The 19699-nt window shown below is 33.5% G+C and overlaps 1 protein-coding gene across 4 annotated transcripts in view; it reads right to left on the minus strand.

Moving 5' to 3' along the window:
• The window catches only part of LOC128233765 (hemicentin-2-like), a 43451-nt gene extending 25646 nt beyond the window's left edge, over window positions 1–17805 (minus strand). For all 4 annotated transcript variants that reach the window (XM_052947609.1, XM_052947608.1, XM_052947607.1 and 1 more), the window contains exons 1-4: window positions 17727–17805; window positions 10316–10367; window positions 4490–4795; window positions 1384–1680 (exon numbers count right to left, since the gene is read on the minus strand). In XM_052947609.1, the coding sequence (XP_052803569.1) occupies window positions 1384–1680; window positions 4490–4795; window positions 10316–10367; window positions 17727–17750 (679 nt within the window). In that variant the 5' untranslated portion in view covers window positions 17751–17805. The remainder of the gene's footprint in view (window positions 1–1383; window positions 1681–4489; window positions 4796–10315; window positions 10368–17726) is intronic.
• Window positions 17806–19699: the final 1894 nt, after the last annotated feature.

Raw genomic sequence — 19699 nt, forward strand, 5'->3', positions numbered from 1 at the left:
CTTCATTCAAATCGGTATATTTATTACTCTGTCTGGTATGTGTTCTGTGTATTGTATTTACATATATATTAATGACCTCGATTATTGTATTTATATCACCCTTGTTTGCTTTCAAGCACGGATACATTATATATAAGGATGACAATGCTAAATCGGTGCATAAGTCATGATTTTACGACATATCATAAGTTGTTTATCTACAATTGTTTTTCATCATGTTCAGGGACAACCTACTCTATTAAGTTTCATGAACATTTATGTGTTACTTGTTAACATTTATCGTTTTCTTCGATTTTTGCATAAAAATGAATTTGGCTGCCATCTTGATTTTACTAAAAAGTGCCGCACGAATGAAAACATAAGTATGATCATCGACATTTTAAAAACATAAAATTGTTGTAAATCGTTAGCCTCACACACAATAAGTATATTGTTTAAGTTTCACCGCCACCTCCAACCTTCTAAACAATTTAACCTAGGTCAATCACTCCAGTATGTTTCATATGATATAAGTTTCTTTTATATTCGAGCAAAAATGACTTGGAAAAGAAGTTCACATTCGCTTTTGATTAAACACTATGAGATTATTGGTGGAATAGTCCAAAGTCACAAAAAATAATCCAAGTATTTGCTTTCATTTCGTTTGCTTTAAAACATATTTAAGAGCAGGATATTTATTTTTATTTATTTATATGTTTGTTTATCCTAAAATGTTGAATACATGTATTCGAAAATTGATGTATTTGAGGTAGTACGTAAACCGTAAGACAGTTACAGTAGGATAAAACCTAACATAAGAAAACCTAGCATGATTATAAGAGGAAGGATTTAACTTATGATTGACCTCCAAATATTCAAAAAACATATCGCTTCACATTTATGAATTTGCAAAAAATATATGAAACATTAAACAAACCAACAACGTTCACGAAGCTTGAAATAAATTTCTCAAGAAATAAATACAGGATGCAATATCGCAATATCGATAAGGTAGAACGCTTCAATATCCTTTCATATATCGTATGTGATAGAATGGTTCACTACATTCAACCATCCGGGCAATCAGACATACACAACTAAAATGCATCGTCCAAATCCAGTTGTAAAAGACATGTTCGTATAAACAGATGTTCTGAGCAAAAACATCTCTTTTGTCGCGAATGTAGACTTTAAATATTTGATAGCGTGTATGCTGTTTAGTTCAGGTAATATTATATTCGCACAATGTCTTGAGTAAGAGGCGGACACATATGTTACTAGACCCCCACCCCTCCATGCTATCGAGACTAAGAAATATAAATGGAACATTTTTTCCAACATACTTAAAAAAATAAAAATATATACTTAGGGTGCAATTAAGAGCTCGTGTGCAAATAAACTTACAAAGAACGTTTAGCCTGGGTCGGTCATCGGATTTGCGAAGTTGACCACCATTACTACCTTGACAGTGGATTTGCATGTCCTGGTGTTTTTTCTGTGAGGTGTAGTTAAGTGTACTGGTAGTGACGTCTTGTGAGGTGATTGACTCAATTCCAGATGTTAGTTGGGTGGAGCCCAGAATCCACGTTACCGAGGCCGCCGGACGACACGTTGACGTAACACAGCGGAAAAGCTCTGGAACGTTTTCAATCACCGATATAGGGTCCTTCTTTGGAGTAAGTGTCACTGATGTGATGTCAACTTAAGAAACAATATAAAAATACTTTGTTTGCAGTAGCTATATTCAGGAATGAAAAATCATATGTGTTCATATTTTAATTTGATTTTCAAAAGAGCGTGACGCCTTGCTTTACTGTTTAAAAGAATGCTAAGCTAAAGCAAAACAAAACAAAAGTTTCATCAATTTAAAAAGCGTATTATCTTATATCTAATCACATTTAATTTGCCGTACGAACACAGTCGACATTTTACGCATACGTGTCACAGAAATTAAAATATCAATTTAAAGGATTTTAATGTTTTTGCTTAGTATTCAATACAATCTTAATAAAAATAATAATAATAATAATAATAATAATAATAATAATAATAATAATAATAATAATAATAATAGTAATAATAATTATGATAAATATCATGGTATTTTCTTCTCATGGTATTTTCAAAAATATTAACTTAACATGTATCAATACGAATATTACTATATAGATAAATTCACAATTGAGTAAGGTAGCGCCATTAAACTTAAATACTATTTTTTAATATGGAAGTTTAACTCATGATGTGTGAACGACGTCTTGAATTACAAAATAAGTTTACTTTAAAATTTAATCGACTGAAAACAGAAATATTCCAAACGTACAAAAGTACGTGAAATTATTTTCCCTTCTTTAATTTACTTAAATCCGGACTGTAATACTCGGACGATAAACACGTCTGGTTGCAAACATATTTGATATTTATATGAAAAACTACAGAAAACGCATACTTGCATTTCTGGGTGTATTCTGGTTGATTAACTTAAGAAACTGTATACTTGCTTGTAAACGTTGCATTTGATATGGAATCATTTCTGACTTACCGGCAAGGTATAAATGTAAACCGAAAGTGAAAAAACTGAAAGATGTTCTAATTGGTAATTTTTCAAAATTGGATGAAAAGGGAACGTACTGGCAACGTTCGGATGAGTATTACATAATGGCGTACGATACCAAAATATAGTTTCTTTTATCAAGCTCAAAACATCTGTCTATATTTATCAAATCGTCAAAAATGAAATCTATATAGACGAACTCATTTGATTTAAACGGAATAAGCGTATACAAATAAATACAAAATATTAGTATTTTGTATTGGTAACCTTTGTATAAATTCGTCGTTCTTACATATTGCTTTTATGAAATAAAATGATCATTGTAACGACTTATGTACAATATTAAGTACTGTTCCCTTGGATTTTGTAAAAAAGATCAATTTTAATGACGTATTGATAACCATTTACCATGTTTCACAGCTGAGTTTAGAATGATTGCATAAATGATTTCCTTAAGGTTAGTATAAAACTACTGTCGCTTCACCCAATAGTATTGTGTAGACTCGTTAATGTATTTTAGCTAATTTAAATTTTTACATTTCCGTATAACAAGTTTAACGAATTAAACAATTAATCTCAGTAATTCTTTTTTTTCCGACTTATCTTGACAAACAATCATTTATGACAAACTGCCTTTATTTTTGCGTCACTGATAGGACAACACGCCTTTTGGTTTGTTTTCTAAAGAAGACAAACAAATGGCTATCTTAAAAAAACAATATGTGAATTATCAATGTTTTAAGATGCTTAAAACATAAGTCAATAGCTTTTCGAAATGAACTGAGTATGATGTGGGAAAATGTTGTTGTCCTAACGTTGATAAATGTCTGTCCTTGCCCATTTCCCGAATTATGATTTAACCATGCCATATGAAAACCCCTTCAGATTATTCTTTATTAGTTTTATGTATTGTTTTATTATCATCTTGAGTTGTCTTTATATCACTTCCCCCTCTTAGCACTAGAGGCGATTTATCGAAAAACAACCATCGACTCTCTCACTTTGTGCGAACAGTAGAAAGGTCTCAATGCGTTTCCTTACAATGAATGAAACGTACATTCAAACACAATACTTAAAGCATTGCTCTAAACATCGACTGCACATATATCGTATGGTTATCTTTATCGCATATCTTAATATATAAGAACATGCTGACAATGCCATCAAATAAACATGATATTATATATCGACGCCATGTTGTAATAGATCAGTGGCCTATGGTTATATACTAAGGCAACATTACGTACGTTTATCGTGTACTCGAGTAATTGTGTAGATGAAGCAAATACAATGTTCTTTTAGAGTATGCTTTTTTAGTATAACTTAACTATTTTAAAGAGCATTGCTTACAGTACAGAGTTCAAACGTACAGTCGAAAGCGCATAATGTTTGTATGTGTCTTTATCTTTGTAAAGATATTTTCATAACGTATCTGATGCCTAATTTATGAATCTATGCTACATATAGTCAGTTCATGTTATAAAGTGCCCGTTTTGACGAGCATGCCCTGTTTCTGCTTCCAGGCACATATGTATTTGCGATGATTTATGAAGCTTGATATGGGAAAATGTATGACATCAGTTGGACATGTTTCAAAACATTACATCATTATATCAGCTGGGGTGTTTTCAAAACGGTTTGCGAATCTAACACAATTGCAACGTTCATCGTAATCCAACGTAATACTGATCGCGAGTAACTGCTGTTAAGTCCGACCATGAGTCCCATATGCACGTATCAATGACAGTAAAAGTATATTTATCATTGAAAATATAAAATTTCTTTTATATCTGTCGTTTAAAGAAATGTACACCTCTAGTTTATATTGTGTTCAATAACTGTTCTATAAAATATATTTACATGTGCCAGAAGTTTAAGATGCTTTATCAATAACGTACCATTTGTATTCCATTCTCGTATAGAATATCTATAAAGGACATGAACGCTTTGAGTTACCTGTGTGGGTGATTTGTATTCCAGATTCCTGCGATGACTCTTTATCAATGCATTTATAAAAACCGTCGTCGTTCACCTCAAAACCCTTCACCGTTACGGTGAATATGTTGTATCCAACAGGCTCTGTATTCTTGTTCACTATGAACTTGGTTGCACTCGTCTCACAAGAAGATATGACGCATTTTCCCACATATTTGTCATCCCTTCTAAACTCAATGGAGCTAACATTATCACTCGTGTTGCAAGTTAACGTTATTTCACCTTGTAGATGCGCATACTGTTTGTCAGATATCAGAAACAAAGCACCTGAAATCGAATGAAAGTTTAAGAGTATTGACACATATCTATGTATTCTCTATCAAATCATAGGTGGGTGCAATGAAGGTTAGACAATACTATAGGGTTTGTTCAACTTATTTTTGGTTACGGTTAAATGTTGCGTTAAAGATCCAGACTGAACGTTATCTTGATTCTCGAAATGATTTGAGGCTAAATATTTTGAGATTTTTCGCGATGTGTCCGCTTTCGTTCTCACAAGAGGATGTTTTACATAACCATAGAAAATCCTTGAATATTGTTGTTTACATCTTATAATATTTAAAGGCATGTACTCTTAAAATAAATAACTTGTGATAAGGAACCCTTGAGCAGGTCTCGTGACTATTTAAACCGCAACGGAGTGTTAGATCTGCGTGTGAATTCATTGGTAACCGCAAATAATATACTTTAAGTTAGAGTTATATGACATAAAGTAAAATATTCGGAGGCGGACTGAGCGTAGCGAACATTTATTTTTAACTTCAGGTCATCTTACTGACTTAGAGTACAACCACGCAAAATATGATACAGATAGTGTTTATTGGATAAGTTGCAGTAGGCGGACCTTTTAACACCCGTGGAAATTCTTAATGATTAGTTCGTTATTATTGCATTTCTTCCATTTCATTGGCGCAAGATATAGGTTGTATTCTTAAAAATGGAAATGCAGAGCACTACTGTTATGTATATGTATTCTAAAGAGTAATTATTCCACTTCGGTATGAATTTAAATCCTTGACTGATTTGATGACGTAAGAACAATTTGACTTACATGTATACATTTTACAATAATCTCATGGTTAGAGAAAATTACTTTTAAAAGTGCAAATGATCTTTATTTCATATTGTTAAAATACTAAAAATATAATTTGTTTTACTAACAAACGAATATTACCCTATGTTTGTTTTTTTGTTTTTTTCATTCTGTGTTTTCATTCTGTGTGTTTTTTTGTTTTTTTTTGGTTGTTTGTTTTTTCTTGTTTTTTATTTACCTGACACGTGAATGTTTACTATATATATGTATATATACATACCATCAAAGTCTTGTTGAATGTTATTTGTATAATAATTTTCATGAAATATGTATATGTTTATTGACAATGTACTATGTACACGTCGTAATATATATTTATGGTTGTCTGTCAGTCTTGTCAGACAAGTAATCCAAGAACGGATTGAGCTTAATTTAATGTCAATAATTCAAGGAAGAAGGTCAAATTCAATAGTCTCTTTATTACTTTGTCATTCATTCATTTTATTTTATATTTCAATATACCCTCCGCAAGGGAGATTTGAACACAATGCTATATATATAAGCATGTGTAAATATGTAAGAAGAAAAAGTTATTTTATGCATGAAGTAGCATAATACATACACGTATACAATGGGTTCAAGTCAAACGCAATATTATTGACAAAGTAACAGCCATTGTATGACCATATAATATAAGCATAATCATCTAACGCAATATATGCACAAATGCCAATGTTTCAGAATAATCTAAACACTATCAAAGGTATTGTGTACATTGAACGCATCTTGTACATAAAAAAACTGAGCTTGCATAATATCAATTGATTACAGTCTTCATTTTGTATGTTATTGCTCCCTAAAACAAAATCTCTGAAAATGGTCGAATCTTTTAAAGCTAAGTCGGATCCGACATGTTGACCAAATACCATGTTCAGATAACAATAAAAACTTCCGCGTACAGCTGCTGTCTATTGACAAGCAAAAGACATATGCTCGTTTGTTTTTCAAAGAACACGCGTTTGCAAATTAAACACACGGAGTGCAGTAAAGAGAGCTTGGCTAGCCACAAGTTTGCAATAAAGTGCGCAAGTTTTAAGTCCGAGCGATTCTTTGCGGACTGCCACACAACACATGGCTCAATTTGATTATGGATATTTTTAAACGGTAATAAATCCCTGTCACTGTCTTTCGCGCCGTAGAGTTAGTTCTGTTTGTTTTACGGTTTTATGGATAGAGCTTTCCGAGCTCGACTACGAACGTGCTACATAATGCAATATGAAATCGTAAAGGCTAACTTGTAAGCGTTTTTTGTTTACCAAAGCGCGCATGTCAATCATTGGATTACTTCTTCGACGATTAAGAAAGGTTATAATTATGTTTCCATATAAAAAGTTGCCATGTTAAACTATTGGAAGGCAACGTCATTATATTGTGCAGAAAGAATAATTTGCGACGCTCTACTAAGCTGATTAGACGATATAGTCCCACCATTGATTCACACATGTTTATTAAAGTCTTGAATCATTTTAACAACACAATGTTGAGTTTTATTGATTATATCGAGATCCGATGACTCCAGGTTATTCCACAATTCGGTATTTTTGTATATGCTTGTGGCAGTTAATGGACTAAGACCCTCGCCATGTAGTCCATAACCTTTAATGGCATGGTATGTGTTTTTGCTCTTCAATACGTGTGTAGACCGCATCCCATATTAGATTTAACTAATATCCCTAAATGAATAGACGATTCGACGAAATTAACCGATTGTCCGGCAAATGTTACTTATAATGGAACTTACAAGCGTTTTGTGGAGAACGACAAGCCATAAGTAGTATTGTAGTAATGATTTTTAATTTGTAAAGAACTGTGTAGTCTAGTACGATATCAAGCATATGCTGAAGTCCGGAGGGCGTCAAAGCAGCCGGTGTAATGTCATCTGCGATAAAAGGATTCTCTGCAGCAATTGTACCAACTTTTGCGCCATAGCAGGATTTTTCTTATCGATTAAGGAAGTCTTTAACATGCACTAAATAGTAAAATCCTAATAACACGCCCGTTGGAGAACAGATCTACGTATATTTATAGAGTCGGACGTTGAACCAGACTACCTCAAGTATGTTGTAACGTTTGGTAACCATTAAAAAGCGTTTTTTCATAGCTTTCCTTGAATTTCAAGATTGTACAAGTTCAAAAATAAGGAGTCGTGCAAGACAACATCAAAGGCGCCTTTCATATCAAACTGAGCTACATATACATTACTTCCACTATAGAGACTATGCGTAATTAATTTCTAAAAATTAAAAGCTGCAGTTATACAACTCTGTCCTTTTTGAAATCCTTGTTGTTGTTTGTTCGGAAATTTGGAAATTGACATTTTATCAAATCTCTATACAATGACACGCTCGAATATTTTGAAAAACGTTGAAATAAGTGAAATCGGCCTGTAACTACTTGGACTTGACCATGGCTTGCCGTTTCCTTTGTAAATAAGGATAATGTAACTACCTGTCCATGACACTGGATACTCTTTGTACCGTAATATGTTATTAAGCAGAACCTTAGGGGCCATAATAACTGGTTGCCCACGTGTCCATTTAACACCGAGTCTGAACTGGGGGCTTTTCTACGTTTTAAATTTTTAATCGCGGTCCTTATTTCTTGTTCTGAAATTTCTTTAAATGTATTATTATCTGGTAAAGATTTAAGATTCTTTTCATTAATTCTGTCTTTTACTTCACGCCCAAACTCTGAAAGCGGCTCATTATTGCCTACATCAACTACGGATCTGTAAAAACTAGCAAAACCATCCTTTATCATCTAACCTTAGTACCTTACGCCGTCAACCTCGAGTTTTAAACACTGTTAAGGCTTTTGTTTTTTAACTTTTTAAGAAGGCGCCATGAACATTATGAACATATGTTTCGGAGAGCCACCGCTTTGTAGCTCTTAAAGGAAATGTTGCGAGATATTAGCAATCAGTCTCTTACGAAACATGAAAGCGATGCCAGCTCTCCCGAAAGAAACTACATTAGTTTCGCAAGATGTATCATTATGATCCATAGACAGGTAACTGAAATCAGAATGAATACTGTCTAAGAACAGCTTGTTACAAAAATAAACCTTATAGATACCGATTCGCTGCCATAACATTTTAATGTTTGTCTTTTGAAGCTTTTTTTGATTTCATGAAATCAACAACATCCCCGTATGTTACTGACGAGTCGATAATGCCCAATTAGAAGGCTATTTTACGGCACTTACGCTAGGCTATGAACCCTGAACTGTCTTTTTCAACGTTATCTATCACAGAAAGTGATCGCTGCGCTTAGTGTGCATTGGTATCGACAGTGTCGTGATCAATGTTCGAAAACGCATTACACCGAGTTTTAAATTTCTCGCATACGTTACAATGTTGGAAGTATCATGCCTCGACTGGTTTGTACCAGAGAGGCATTTCGTCGGAGGTTCTAATAACTGTGTTTCGTCTCGATCTACACTTGTTTTCGGGCGCTGTAGAGCATATCATCTAATGAACTTCCCCTTCCGTTTAATACACTTACATGGCCTGTAAACGCCAGCTCCACCACTTTAAGGTTGTGCAAAGAAAAAGAGCTGTCGACACTTCCGTGGTGGAGCTGTGCCCTATGTTTACATGAACAAACGTGAGTATGATTTATATCTTATTTGATAATTTTATTTTATGGACATATTTCGAAAATCGGAGAATGTGGTACCGTGTAAGAACACTTCTAAGGTAGGCTGGTTACTATTTCGTTTCAATATTGTGCAAACTGTGGTGCCAGGAGCATTCTCACGCATGCAAACATAACTGTTATGTACAGTACCTATGCCGGAACACAACAAAACTAATAAGCACTTCTTAAAAAGGAAACAAATGCACATATTTATAAAAGTGGTGGCGCTGTTGCCCTAGTGGTGGCGCTGTCGAGTAGTGGTGGCGCTATCGAGTATGTTTTGCGCATGAAGTATTATACAAAGTTAACGCTTTTAGAATGAATACAAAAGTTGCTATGTTTATCATTCATTGAACATTATGCTGGTATGCATACTACTTGCGGAAACAAAACTCTTCGCGAACTACCTTAACCTTACTTAAAACTATTTCGAAAACAAGAACCTTCATTGATCTTTATTATTTACTCATAATATACATACTATTAGTTAAAGGGACTGTACACCAGATTGGCACCAAACAAAGTTTTTTTCTGTAACGAATCTCAGGCCAGTTATTTAATAAAATGTTTTATTCTTTGATATCATAATTTTTAAAAAAAATACCAAAATGTAAAAAAAACGGAGACTAGGTTCGAACCGATGTCGCCGGAATTGCAGTCCAGCGTTGAATCCACTGTGCTACGAAGGCTTACACTAAACAGTTTGAATATTTAAGCTATATACATAACTTGGTAATATCACGTGATAACATCGACTAGCCAATCACGCATAAGGAATAAATTATTCTAGGTAGACATACCTAGTAATCTTTAGTCATGGAAAAATACGAAACAACTGCGAAAAATAAAGTAATTGCAAAATATGTGGTACTTTAGTTAGAAAGTTTCAATGCATTGTACACATCGATACCAAATTTATGTCAGTTTTCGACATTTTCTTTTTTTCTCTCGCTATTCCATCATACGGAGTACAGCCCCTTTAAATGTGTGAGGTTGATAAAATTCGGTCATACATAATTGTAAAGACGAATATAGTCAAAACATTTGTGATATTACCTTGAGTGCCGGCAAATGTCAGCAGTAACTGAAGGACGCTCCATCGGACGACCTAAAATGGGAATCGAAGTGCTCAATTATTTGAAACGGGGCTTAGTGTATACCGAGAAAGTATATCTATTTTTTAACATGGCCTTTAACATTTTACATGCTAGAATTTTATTCTTGAGCTTATATAATTAAACGTCTAAAGCAAGAAAAAAAGTATTTATGTAAAGCAATGTTATTGTCTCATTTCTAATTCAACCTTTTATGAACGTAATAATGTATTTTGGGTGCGTTTCAGAGACAATCGTTAGTACGGTTGGTTTTCGAAGTACGACCAAGATGACCGATCGGCACCGTTTCAGAGAGGCAACGTGTACCTGCTTTATCTTTGACCGTAAATCCAGGATATGGCCCAAGAAAACAATTATCTGTCCCTCGTGGACCAAGATCCGGATGCTAATACGGAAAAAAGAGTTAACGAGACGTTTCTGAACAGCTGCTTTGGTAATAGTAATGTTATGTGATATATGTTATTCTAATCGTATAAAACATATAAAATCAATCAATCATTAATGCAAATCTATCACAAACACATTTTGTTTTAGAATATCATATTTCCGTTGCTAAATGCTATTTTAATATTTCTTTCTTAGTTATTGGACAACATACCGCCTTTTTTGCATTCAATTTTCAAAATATCAAAATTTAACGCCAGCATTACAACAACGTACATCAAAACATATTAAAGAAAGATAGTGACTATGAAAAATCAGACTTCGTATATTTTATATTTTATTTATGAGGAAAGCATGAACATTGGGAACATTCTATCTATATAATGTAACAAAAAAAGAATGCCAATCAATGTTTTTAATATGGACGCTCTTGTGGCAATTTAAAATTTGCCTACATTTATAATTTATTACTGCAATAATATACATCAAAGATGTGAATCTTTAAAAAGTGCACATCAACAGGTATGTTTTTGTTTGTCATCAATATTACTGGAATTTATAATAATTAGAAAGTACATTATTTGTTTTAAATCAATTTGAATATAAACTGCTAATGCTTTTGGTTGTTTCAATGTACGTGGACCCATATTTCAGTTCTAGTGACTATTAGATACTTCAGCTATTGTTTTTTAATGAGTATTATTGGATATAGTATTCTTTATTGACATTTGTTTTATCAGTGCGACCGATTATGTTCAGTGAGTGAGGCTCTTATAGTTAAATCATATTGAATTTTTCTCTTTTCGTAACATTAAGGCATACAAAAAATAAACATACACACTCGAGCTAAATCATACAAGGAGAACAAATCGTGTAGGCTACAAGTTTATACAACATTAGTTTATGTCCTTCTCTCGCGCTTATATGATGTAGTTTATCGAGGTTTACGTTAACATAATTATATCAATTTGTATATTAGGTAAATGAAAGTAGTAAGCCATCGTAAGGACACTTTTTTTAACCGATCAATTTAATTGAATTATTAGTAAAATACATAAATTGTAGCCTTTTTTTCAAGATATTTCTTCATGATATCATTTTCCTATAATAAGCTTAAATCATACTTATTCGGTACAAATAATCTTAAATTAGTCTCCATCAATTCCATACAGTGTCCTCTTTTATAAAATAATGAAACAGTTCTTTCGTTGTCAACTAATAACCTTAGAGGAGCTCTTTATATGTGCATCATGTTTAAATCTTACCCGCTTCTGATTAGAAGCAGAATTTGAATGAACGGGACAATGACCAGCTTCTCTTTTCCAAGGTTGACAAAGTGTCGAATTTATCCAGATATGGTTTTAATTTAGCAAACCAAGCGTCAAACTATCAATTTGTGATAATGGCCATGTTCATATATGGTCAATAGAAATGAACTGTTTAATAATTCCATTACAAACATATCAATGGCGTTGTTACTCCATTCATGAAACAAGTACACACCTAGCAACTACACTCAAAATGCGGTGAAGTGATGCAAGTACACTTATGACTTAAACAGTGTCACTTCAGTTTTTAATCAATAAAACTACAGAAACAAGCTCAGTAGCAAAACGTTTAAACATAAACCCGGTTTAATGGCACTGGGTAAACGCCAAAGACATAGAACATAAAATCACAAACAAGAAACATAGAAGAACCGCACAAAACTCCACAAACAGCACAGTACATACATACTATATATAAAAAAACTAGGTATGTTTATCAAGAATTGTTAGGTACCGCCTTGGAACGGTCAGTAAAATGAAATTTTACTGGGGATTTAAACCAGTTTATGTGCACAAACCTCACTCTTATCCCAACAATCCTTAATTAAGATAAAAGCAAAAGTTAAATCTTATCAAAGTATGCATTAACTTGAGGAAACTTATCAATAAAACAAATAATAATAAACGTACAGGTAAACCCCCAGTACTTCTATGATTAGAGATCCAAACTCTATATGCAGACGGAGGAATACAATTCAGAGCACCTAATGCAAAAACTTTTCATGCAGTTATTGTTTGGAACTAATAACATCACAAAGTCTACCTTATAAAATAAAGGGTTCAAAACTGTGTGATCATAGAGTTTTATAATAAAAAGCATCATTGTAATTAAACTGGGAACAAATAAGGATAACATTATTAAAAATAAAACCTTCCAAATGATTTGAAAATGAAAAATATTTGAAGAAAATGAAGTCACATGCCAAAACACTCCGAGTCAGCTAAAAACGTGTTCGCCAAAAACGGTTTTTAAGATAACATGAACTAGCAAAATCTTCATAAACTCAAGGACTGAAAGCTTCGTTATGAAAAGATGCTATATTCAACCCTATATTTTGTTTCTGGTATTCATCTTCAAAAACTAGAAGGCAAGTGCTCTTCAAAATATTGCCTTTATATCCACGGTTTAAATAATGTCCAAGTAATTCATTAAGTCTCTCTGTCCAACTACCTGCTGGAAAATAGAACAATATATTACAAAAAGTGCAAAAGTACCTCAATTTCAGATGGCCTAATTATATCAAAAGTATCTTGGATTCCAATGGTAATTTATATTTGTTTAAAAAGCAAGTAATATAATTTCAATCACAATGATAGACCACCATTCCCAATTCTGGCAGGAACACCTAAGTTTGTCCAATCGAATAAAGCTTTACGAAAAAACAACAACAATAAATTATGCTAGAACAATAATGTACTATTATCCGCTTAACTATTGCACTAAATATACATACATTTTGAAGCTGTACCTTAAAATCCTAATTGAGACACTAGCACTGCAGAGATCAGAAAACGGTCAAAGACGTTGTCCATTCTGCTAGTCCGACATTTGCGAAAGTTATCATTACATATTAACATGAAACACAAGTTACTATTTTATTTCATGCCTTGGTTATTATTTTTTTGGATTAAAGTCCCACAGTGTACCATGATCAAAACAATATCAATGTCTAACGGTTTCATAAAAGTACGTCTTACAAGCCTAATACCTTAAAGTAATCGGATATATATTTTGTTTTAAATTGTTCCGTGTAACTTTTCTTTGCAAAGTATGTAGGGCTGGAAATGGAGTTTCTCTTTAAGGTTGTGGTGTTCGGTCAAACATTGGAGCAGGTGAAATATGTTGGTCTTTTTTACTTTTATTGAAATAAATACATGTGGTAAAAAGAATCTGACACTCGTCATCATATAAATTAATTTTATTCAACTCGTCCTAGAAAATGTGAACAATTTTATAACACATTTCTTGAAGTAGTTGAACAAATTTATATTACAAGATGACTCGTGACAGATCCTACATGTCTATGTTTTGATCATACATTACAAAACACTATTGTTTGATTTTTATATTATATATTATATCAATTGCAAGGTATTAATCTCAGCTAGTGATTGTTTTTTTATTAAAGGATACTAATGTTGGATAACATTTTGACAGACTTGTCTCCCTTGAATATTTAAAATCATAAATCAGGGTATGCTTATAAACATCAATTATTTACACATATATGTTATTTTAAACATCTTTAATGCATTTAAGATGTAGTTAACAATCGTCGTTATAATTTCGAAGAATGAATACTCAAAGATAGTTTTTTCAAGCTATCTTCACTACGTCTTTCTTATCGTAACCTATTTATGGGTGTGGGGGGGGCGCACCCGGCGACCCCTAAACTTGTCCAAGAATACTTTTAATACCCCGCCTTGAAAAAGCGAGGGGATATAGTAATTGTAGGCGCGATTCCGTGCGTGCATGCGTGCGTGTGTGCGTTCGTGCGTGCGTCCGTCCGTCCCACATTCATTTCTTTGCATCTCCTCTTACATTTCTCATGTGATTTCTACCAAACTTTCACAGATTGATGATCATAAAGTTAAGCAGCGCATATTGTCGAGCTTTCGGGATTCGACCATTTTTGAAAGAGTTATATCCCTTTGTTTATTTTACATTTCAAATTGGTTTCTTATCAACTCCTCTTACGTTTTTCATGCGATTTCTACCAAACTTTCACAGATTGATGACTGTATAGTGGCGCAGCGTGTATTGTCGGGCTTTCGCGATTCGGCCATTTTTGAAAGAGTTATAGCCCTTTGTTTATTTTACATTTTAAATTGGTTTCTTTGCAACTCCTTTTACGTTTTCTATGCGATTTCAACCAAACTTTCACAGATTGATGACTATATAGTGACGCAGCGCATATTATCGGGCTTTCGGGATTCGACCATTTTTAAAACAGTTATTGCCCTTTCTTTATTTTACATTTAAAATTGGTTTCTTCGTAACTTCTCTTACGTTTTTCATGCGATTTCTTCCAAACTTTAACAGATTGATGACTGTATAGTGACGCAATGCGTATTGTCGGGCTTTTGGGATTCGACCATTTTTAAAAGAGTTATTGCCCTTTGTTTATATTACATTTAGAATTGGTATCTTCGCAACTCCTCTTGCGTTTTCATGCGATTTCTACCAAACTTTCACAGATTGATGACTATATAGTGACGCAGTGCGTATTGTCGGGCTTTTGGGATTCGACCATTTTTAAAAGAGTTATTGCCCTTTCTTTATTTTACATTTAAAATTGGTTTCTTCGCAACTCCTCTTACGTTTTTCATGCGATTTATACCAAACTTTCACAGATCGATGACTGTATAGTGACGCAGTGCGTATTGTGGTGCTTTCGCGATTCGGCCATTTTTGAAAGAGTTATAGCCCTTTGTTTATATTACATTTAAAATTCGTTTCTTCGCAACTCTTTCTTCAACGTTTATTTTACATTTAAACTTGGTTTCGGGATTCGACCATTTTTGAAAGAGTAATTGCCCTTTCTTTATTTTACATTTAAAATTGGTTTCTTCGTAACTCCTCTTACGTTTTCCATGCGATTTCTACCAAACTTTTACAGATTGATGACCGTATAGTGACAAAGCGCGTATTATCGGGCTTTCGCGATTCGGCCATATTTGAACGAGTTATAGCCCTTTGTTTATTTTACATTTAAAGTTGGTTTCTTCGCAACTCCTCTTACGTTTTCCATGTGATTTCTACCAAACTTTCACAGATTGATGACTATATAGTGACGCAGCGGATATTGTTGGGCTTTTGGGATTCGACCATTTTTAAAAAAGTTATTGCCCTTTCTTTATTTTACATTTTAAATTGGTATATGTATGTATTCAAACAACAAGGAAGCAGTGAACAGTATTTGTAAACGCTGTTTACTTTAACATATGGAGAGTAGCGATATGGCCTTGTCTGGAGTTCCTTTCCTTTACGCTATCGTTATTCCTTCTCTACATACACTTCCGTACGCAGGGAACAGGAGAACGATACAGCCTCGCATTGTGCGGTACGTGTTTCAATATAAAAAATACCTACAAGGAATAATTGACAAAAAAACACACAATCCTTAATTTAGCCATTTTAAGTATTTACAACAGGTTCTCGGAAAACTATTTAATGCAAGCCCTTTGTTTATATTACATTTAAAATTCGTTTCTTCGCAACTCCTCTTACGTTTTTCATGCGATTTCTACCAAACTTTCACAGATTGATGACTATATAGTGACGCAGACCGTATTGTCGGGCTTTCGCGATTCGGCCATATTTGAAAGAGTTATTGCCCTTCGTTTATTTTACATTTAAACTTGGTTTCGGGATTCGACCATTTTTGAAAGAGTAATTGCCCTTTCTTTATTTTACATTTAAAATTGGTTTCTTCGTAACTCTTCTTACGTTTTTCATGCGATTTCTACCAAACTTTTACAGATTGATGACCGTATAGTGACAAAGCGCGTATTATCGGGCTTTCGCGATTCGGCCATATTTGAACGAGTTATAGCCCTTTGTTTATTTTACATTTAAAGTTGGTTTCTTCGCAACTCCTCTTACGTTTTCCATGTGATTTCTACCAAACTTTCACAGATTGATGACTATATAGTGACGCAGCGGATATTGTTGGGCTTTTGGGATTCGACCATTTTTAAAAAAGTTATTGCCCTTTCTTTATTTTACATTTTAAATTGGTTTCTTCGCAACTCCTCTTGCGTTTTTCATGCGATTTCTACCAAACTTTCACAGATTGATGACTGTATAGTGACGCAGTGCGTATTGTCGGACTTTTGGGATTCGGCCATTTTTGAAAGAGTTATTGCCCTTTCTTTATTTTACATTTAAAATTGGTTTCTTCGCAACTCCTCTTACGTTTTCCATGCGATTTCTACCAACTTTTCACATATTGATGAATATATAGTGACGCAGCGCATATTGTCATGCTTTTGCAATTTGACCTTTTTTGAAAAGAGTTTTTGCCCTTTCTGAATTTTACGCATTTCTTATATTCCTGAGACGTTGACGTCACTTCCTTTATTTGGCTGTTTTTGTGTCTACTGACGAAAGCGCAACGCCGAAACGTTTAGATATATGGGATATAGCTGTCTGTGACCGCTCTTGTTAGTTTGATATTAGAGAAAATAGCAATAAAATACTACGTACATTATGCACAATATTTAACTAGAAATTGTTAATTTTTCATGGATTAGAACCTCAAAACCCCTCTGCCAAACCCTTAAATCAAGTATATTTTGGTCTTGAGGGAGGGGCGCAGGTTAACAAGTTACGCCCTTATGTTACGCCCCCTCTAACGTCAAATTCTGGAACCGCCTCTGCTATACCATTTAAGTCAACGTGATTAAAGAAGCATAAACTAAGTTGTTTTACGATTTAAACAAAGGTATTATGAACCTTTGGATACGCATTTACATAGTATCACCGAATTATACCAATGGAGCAATATAAAATATTTGTAAGCTTGAGAGTATGTTATGCATTCTAACTTGCATTTACATTTGTCAGATACTCTAAATAGTCTATATTTCAATAGAATATGACAACATTATTTTCAGATCATGTATTCAAAAGATTACCTTCACATACGTAAAATCCTGCATAGCTTTTATAAATATGTATAGCGATGTATTCAAACAACAAGGAAGCAGTGAACAGTATTTGTAAACGCTGTTTACTTTAACATATGGAGAGTAGCGATATGGCCTTGTCTGGAGTTCCTTTCCTTTACGCTATCGTTATTCCTTCTCTACATACACTTCCGTACGCAGGGAACAGGAGAACGATACAGCCTCGCATTGTGCGGTACGTGTTTCAATATAAAAAATACCTACAAGGAATAATTGACAAAAAAACACACAATCCTTAATTTAGCCATTTTAAGTATTTACAACAGGTTCTCGGAAAACTATTTAATGCAATCTAACAACTTTTAACAGAGCCACAAGTATACATGAAGCCTTAGAAAAGTTTGAAGGAAACTATTTGCATGCTAGACTATTTTATAAGGCCAAAATAAATATATTATATATTTACCATTCCATTTTCAAAACATATCTATCAGCAGCAAATTGTAAAAACAGATTTACCCTGCGTAATATTTTACAAGCGGTAATTTTTCTGGTAAATTGGCGGTAAGCAATTGTATAAAACAAAATTAAGATTTTACCAAGCTATTCACCGCGGTAATATTTACCCTCCTCCAAGAGGTGGGTAAAAAGATTTACCGTCTCAGTTACCAGAAGCAAGATGGCCGACCAAACATAAACAAACGCTCGATTCACAACTCATTTTGTCGATTTTAAAGACAAATTGAAATTTCGTTAATAGAAAACTGTTCCATTACATCCATATCAATAGAAGACAGGAATACAGAAGTAAGAAATCTCCAATAACCACTTTGTGAAAAATATTCCCAACGAACAAATTTCATGTTCAAAAACAGTGACACAAGAAATCTGAAGTTTAAGAAATGTATTTACCTTGTTTCGCGTTTAAATAATTCCAAAAGCTTTCCAAATTCAATTCAATGATTCGAGACCAACACTTGATTGCAGGTCTCGACCTTACTTTTTTTAAATGTATCCCACTTTGCACATATTTTGAGGTTTTTTTTGCAAATAAATATTTACAATCAAATTGAACCGCCTGTAAACATTGAACAATAAATGACAGCTATGACGTCATTTTCTATGAAAAATACCTCAGTCTACAGTATAGTCTATTTCTACAGGTTTCTTTTATATTATAGAGGCACACAATGGGATGATTGCTAACCAAATACTGTAGAGTGCCTTAGTAATATAAAAGTTTACTGTATATTTTATAAAAGCAACAGCTGTGGTATGACAACATAACCAAGTATGATTTTTTGAGTTTGTTAAGATGTTTTTAAACTATATTGTTACATATACAGTTCTGTGATAAACATGTTTATGTTCAATTGTACACAACCATTTAATAATTGTGATAATGAATATAAATAATCATTTTAGGCTTTTCATCAGCGAAAGCCAGCAGAGCCAGTGTGATGTTAGAACATATAACAGGCACATGATTAAAGACACGAAGAGCAGTGAGGTAATAATAAGATGGGTTTTTTCTTCTGTAAATTACCAGTATACTGTCATTTGAGTGAAAGCAAAATAGTAATAACTGGTTTGTTTATTGTGAAAGCCATCATCTCTTACCGACGCTCTTGTTAATTTACCTTTCAAATTTATAGAAACATTGGCCTCTTGGGAACACCGCCCCCCCCCCCTCCCAAAGGTACATTTCCATATCCGCGCCCAATATTCATTAATCATCCATTTGAAATATGAAGCTGATTTTCACAGAGAGAATATAATTTTAATGATTACAAAATAATTTTACTTTTCTTTAGATTGCTACCAGTGGAGGACCAAGGTTATATGACAAATGTGCCGTCATGAAAACATCACGAAATGAACTTCATGGAGCTGCTAGTGTATTATACGCTGTTTAACATTGATGATACTGGTTATTGGTATCTACATAAGAATTGACTTTAATTTTGAATTTAAGACCATTT

This window comes from Mya arenaria, chromosome 5 (assembly GCF_026914265.1).
Source record: "Mya arenaria isolate MELC-2E11 chromosome 5, ASM2691426v1".
Lineage (NCBI taxonomy): Eukaryota > Metazoa > Mollusca > Bivalvia > Myida > Myidae > Mya > Mya arenaria.